The sequence below is a fragment of the Camponotus floridanus genome, unplaced genomic scaffold, assembly GCF_003227725.1.
Source record: "Camponotus floridanus strain SB8 unplaced genomic scaffold, Cflo_v7.5 scaffold176, whole genome shotgun sequence".
NCBI classification, from domain to species: Eukaryota; Metazoa; Arthropoda; class Insecta; order Hymenoptera; family Formicidae; genus Camponotus; species Camponotus floridanus.
Window position 1 is genome coordinate 134,378 of NW_020229299.1, and position 4,761 is coordinate 139,138.

The 4,761-nt window shown below is 50.5% G+C and overlaps 1 protein-coding gene across 1 annotated transcript; it reads right to left on the reverse strand.

Moving 5' to 3' along the window:
- Positions 1-3,345: 3,345 nt before the first annotated feature.
- Positions 3,346-4,232, reverse strand: LOC105253409. The gene is made up of 2 exons (XM_011261440.2): positions 4,046-4,232; positions 3,346-3,965 (listed from the first exon to the last, which is right to left on the reverse strand). The coding sequence occupies exons 1-2, from the start codon at positions 4,230-4,232 to the stop codon at positions 3,346-3,348; spliced, it is 807 nt and encodes a 268-aa protein (XP_011259742.2).
- Between the last annotated feature and the right edge of the window lie 529 nt (positions 4,233-4,761).

Consider the following 4,761-nt stretch of genomic DNA (forward strand, 5'->3'; position numbering starts at 1 on the left):
GATGCATGTGATCGTATAAATACTCGAGCTGCATAAGGGGTGAGAATCCGCCGGCCCGGCGCATGAGTGTCATCATCACCGTGGAGTATTGCGCGAAAGTCACGTTGGCCTTTTGGTGACGGTTCTCGATTTCGCGGCGGAGGGAAGCATCGTATCGATGAAACTGCAAAAACTGCAGGCGAAATGCCGCCTCGAACCCCTGCCACGAGGTCCAGCTGGCCCGGTGGTTCCGGTACCATAACAAGGCGTCTCCCCTTAATACCTCCGATAATCCGCGCAGTAATTGATCCTCAACGATGTGGTAATTCTCGCGGAATTCGGCAAGCCGCTCCAGAAAGGCGGCGGGATCGCGTCCATCAAAGTGGAAACCACTCTTCCGGAGTTGGTTTATTGCCCGGTAATCCGGCAACGGGGGGGTCGCGAAATCTCCGGGCGCATCGCGGTCCAAGGGCGAGGACCCCGTGATAACAACCTGCGGTAATGCCCCGGAGGGACCCGCTTGTTCGCGTGGGTCAGTCGCGAATTCGTCCGTATGAGTGTCCGCGTACTCCCGCATACGTCGGCAGATGTCGTCGAGAGTGCCAGTGCTCTCCAATCCATAGCCCTCCGCTAGCACGGCCAGTTGCTCCTTCGGGAGCGCGTATAGCCACGACCTCATTATGCACGCTCACACAGAAAAGAAACGCAGAACGAGAAACAATAAAAATAAAAAAAAACGTCCCTGTTCGGGCGCCAATGTGACGGTCGTATTTCCGGACGTTTTTCTTAGCGCGGATAGATCGCCGGTGCTGGGTTTCGTTAAATGAAATACGCGGTGTGTATGGTATAATTGCGTTTATTGAGGTTGTATGAATGTGTGTACAGTGTTAGAGTGCGTAAATGTGTGGACGAGTGTGTGAGCGTGTGCGTGATTATAAAAGCTCGTATATAAATCGCGTGGTTCGTGTAATTAGCCCGAATATTAATGTTGATTAATTTCGGCCTCGTTTTCGCACGCCGGCGGGTGTTTACGATCGCGCGAGACGGCGCGCGTTTTTGCGGCGCTTTTTCTGCGGGGAATCCCGAGATTCCGAGAATGCTTCGGTTCTCGGAATCGACGGTGATTTTCGCCGTATTATTTACTTCGCGATTTAAAGTCCGCGTATAAATCGCCTATGCGCTTTAACTTGGCGGCGTTTACGCGTCTGTTTTTCGGATGCGCTCGCGTAATTGCATATGATGTATGCGTTGATGTTCGGTGCGTATGACCCCGGTTTTTATTTCGCGGAGGATGGATTGCGCGATGCAGCTGGATCGGTAACTCCCGATCCGGGGCGGCTCAAGCTCCACCTTCCGTGAGGGTTGCAGCTGCGGATCAGGCGGATTGCACTTTTCGGCGTCAGAATCGAGAACACTCGTTCGGAGACGGAGCACGCTCCACCTCTGTCTTCGGCTCTTTCTGTGCGTTTGATAGGATTTCTCGAGGATTGCTTTTGGAAGCGTACTGCTTCAAGCGGATCGGAAAAATGTGATTAGAGTCAAAAATGTGGCCCTTTTTATACGGGCTAATTGCCCGCGTCGGCGCGTGACGGTATAACCCCTTCCGAACGGGTTTTCGGAAAACGGTACGGTCGGGCCCGTTCGGAGGGATTCGGGTAGGAGCCGAACGCGGGCTTTCGCCGGTCGACGGTTCGAGCCACATCGACTCTGTTCGGCGATGTTCGGCCGAATTTTGATTTTCGGCAGTTTTAAAAAGGTGGGCGCACCGCGCCCCTGCCTCTGCCCGGCGGGTGTTCTGCCGGGCGGCAGCTTCCGGCGGATGTTATGCCGGGAATGTGATGCACCGGAATGCATCGTTACAAAGTATGTATATTATATTGCATGTAATATTAATGCGTTGTCAATATAATATTGATTTAATATTATTATATCTTTTTTAATCTATTATTATTATTAATAAACATTTTATTTAAAGTTAAAGAAAGGACGAATTATATTATTAATTATATTATTAACAGATAAAAAAGAATAGAAAGAGAGAAGAAGAGAATGAAGGTGAAAAAGAGTAAAAAGAGAAGGAAGTTTAATTTAAAATTAAAAAAAAGGAAAAATAAGAAAGGCAGATAGTAATAATAAAAGAGAGGCAAATAGTAAATATATTATAGCATATTTAAAATAATAGCATATTTTAAATGTCTTATTTTAAGTTAAAGAAAGATATATTTATTAATAATAATAATAGTTAAAGAAAGATATATTTATTAATAATAATAATAGAAAAAAGAGTTATAGAATAAATTTTAAAAGAGTTATAGAATAAATTTTTTATAGAATAAAAAAGTGTTCGCGGATGAATAAGTTTATGCAGGAAGCGCGTTCCGAAGAATTTTGTAAAAAGGACACCACACTATTGAAAGCAACGATAAAACACGACACGTATTTTTTTTGGTATTTTTATGAGATTTATTTTAAACGACACACAATCAATTAAATAATAAAGTTTTACAATAGAAAAATGCGGATTTTATTTATTCGAATTTTCAGATCGAGATAATAATTATGAATTTCGAACATTCCGTCCGCCTCGTCAGTACGTGACGAAATTTGCGAGTGCGTGCGGGTGCGGACAGGTGTCGCAAACTGTTCCATTGATGAACTATTGATCGCGATGTATGAATGGAATGTATGACGTAATGTGGACACGTGTTGAACAGTTTAGTTGAGTCTTTCGCGAAAGTAAGTAGTGCGGTTTGGTGATGAATTATGTACAGCGGAGAGTGGTGTGAAATGAACAAAATGATACAGTGCAGTTTTCGCGAGTGCAGTGAAAGTTAAGAGTTGCAATGTGGAGTGCTATGATGAGTGAGCGTGACTGCGAAATTCCGACGTGAGTGAAGAAAAAAAGGAAAGGAAAGACCGATGACACGGTCCGTGGATCGCACGTAAGATCGAGTGTGAGAATGTGATTGAGCGCGGCGCGATTCTCGGAAATATTACGTGTGCAGAGTACAATTCAAGTGAAGTGTGATAAACGCGAGATATTACGCGGCGGCAACGGACAGTTAAACAAAGTTTGACTAAGTGCGGGCTCACGAATCCAGGTGCGGTAAAGATGTGTCGTTGTCGTCTTTTAGCAGGAGGATGACCTTCGCGAGTGGCCGAGTGAGTTCCGAAGACGCCGTGCCGATGGTGACCACGCGGGTGATTCCGTCGTCTCCGGGATGCAGTGCCGTGATGCGGGCAAGAGGCCACCTAGTCGGGGGTGTGATCTCGGACCGGAGCAGGCACAGGTCGCCGACGCTGGGGCCGGCCTCATTCCTAAGCCACTTTGGTCGGGCCGCCAAGGTGTTGAGGTATTCGCGCGATTCACCGTTCCCAGAAATGGTCGCGCATCTTCTGGAGAAGCTGCCATCGAGACAGCGTGGTGTCCTTCTCGGCGGTGAGTGACGGCTCTGGGACGGCCAGGAAGGGGGCTCCGATCAAAAAGTGCCCTGGTGTTAGTGCCGTCAAGTCGTCGGGATCGTCCGTCAGCGGCTGCAACGGGCGCGAGTTGAGGCACGCCTCCACTTGTGTGAGAAGAGTGGCCATCTCCTCGTAGGTGAGGGTGGCTTCGCCGATGACCCTTCGGAGATGGTGCTTCGTCGACTTGACGGCTGCCTCCCAAAGTCCGCCGAAGTGTGGTGCTGCGGGGGGATTAAATCTCCATCTCACGCCGTCGGAGGCTGCTGCGTGAGCCGTGCGATGGCCGTCGGAGGAAGAAACGCGGAACATTTCCCGCAGTTCTCGGTCCGCCCCGACGAAGTTCGTGCCGCAGTCGGAGAAAACTTCGTTGCAAAGGCCTCGCCGGGAGACGAAGCGACGGAATGTGGCCAGGAACGCCTCGGCTGTGTAATCGGTGACTGCCTCCAGGTGGACTGCCTTTGTGCTGAGGCAGACGAAGACCGAAATGAAGCCTTTGCTTGCCTTGTGGCCCTTTGCGTTCCTTGCTGGTCCGGATCAGTGTTCCGATTAGGGATTCCGTGCGCGCGCATATGCGGTTCTGCGCATGCGCGATTTTTGAAATTACATTGTACTTTCACGGTCGCGCAAGTGCAGAGCCGCACATGCGCGCACATGGAATCCCTAATCGGAACATTGGTCCGGATGAAGATTGGGCCGGCGTAATCGACGCCGGTGCGCAGGACCGGCGTGCGGGAGTTACTCGCTCTCGGGGAAGATTGCCCATTAGCGGTTGTGGTGCGACGGCTCTCCATCGCGTGCAGGCAACGCATCGGTGGATTGCCCGTTTAACGACGGCTCGACCACGTGGGATCCAGACGCGCTGGCGAAGCAACCCGAGAGTGAGCTGCACTCCTCCGTGCAGACTCCGTCGGTGACAGGAATCCACCAGGTGAGTCAGCTTGGATTCCGGCGGGATGATGATGAGGTGCCGCTTGTCGTGTGACAGGATGGCGTGTTTGAGTCGTCCCCCGACTCGCATCACACCGCTGTCATCGAGAAACGGACTTAACCTGGTGAGCGGACTTCGTGACGGCAAGCCACGTCCCTGGCTCAGTGCTGCGAGTTCGCTATGGAAGTGAAGTGCCTGTGTGGTGCGAATCCAACGTACGAGTGCGTCCTCGATCTCATGAGGCTCGAGCGGGAGCGCGGTGTGAATGGCGTCGCGTGTCTTCCGGATGCCTGGTCTCCGCTATCGAAGGCACCAAGCTGTTACCCTGAGGAGCCTCTGCAGCGAGATGAGAAGCGAAAGAGGAATCCAGGTTCGGTGACGTCTTTGATGGC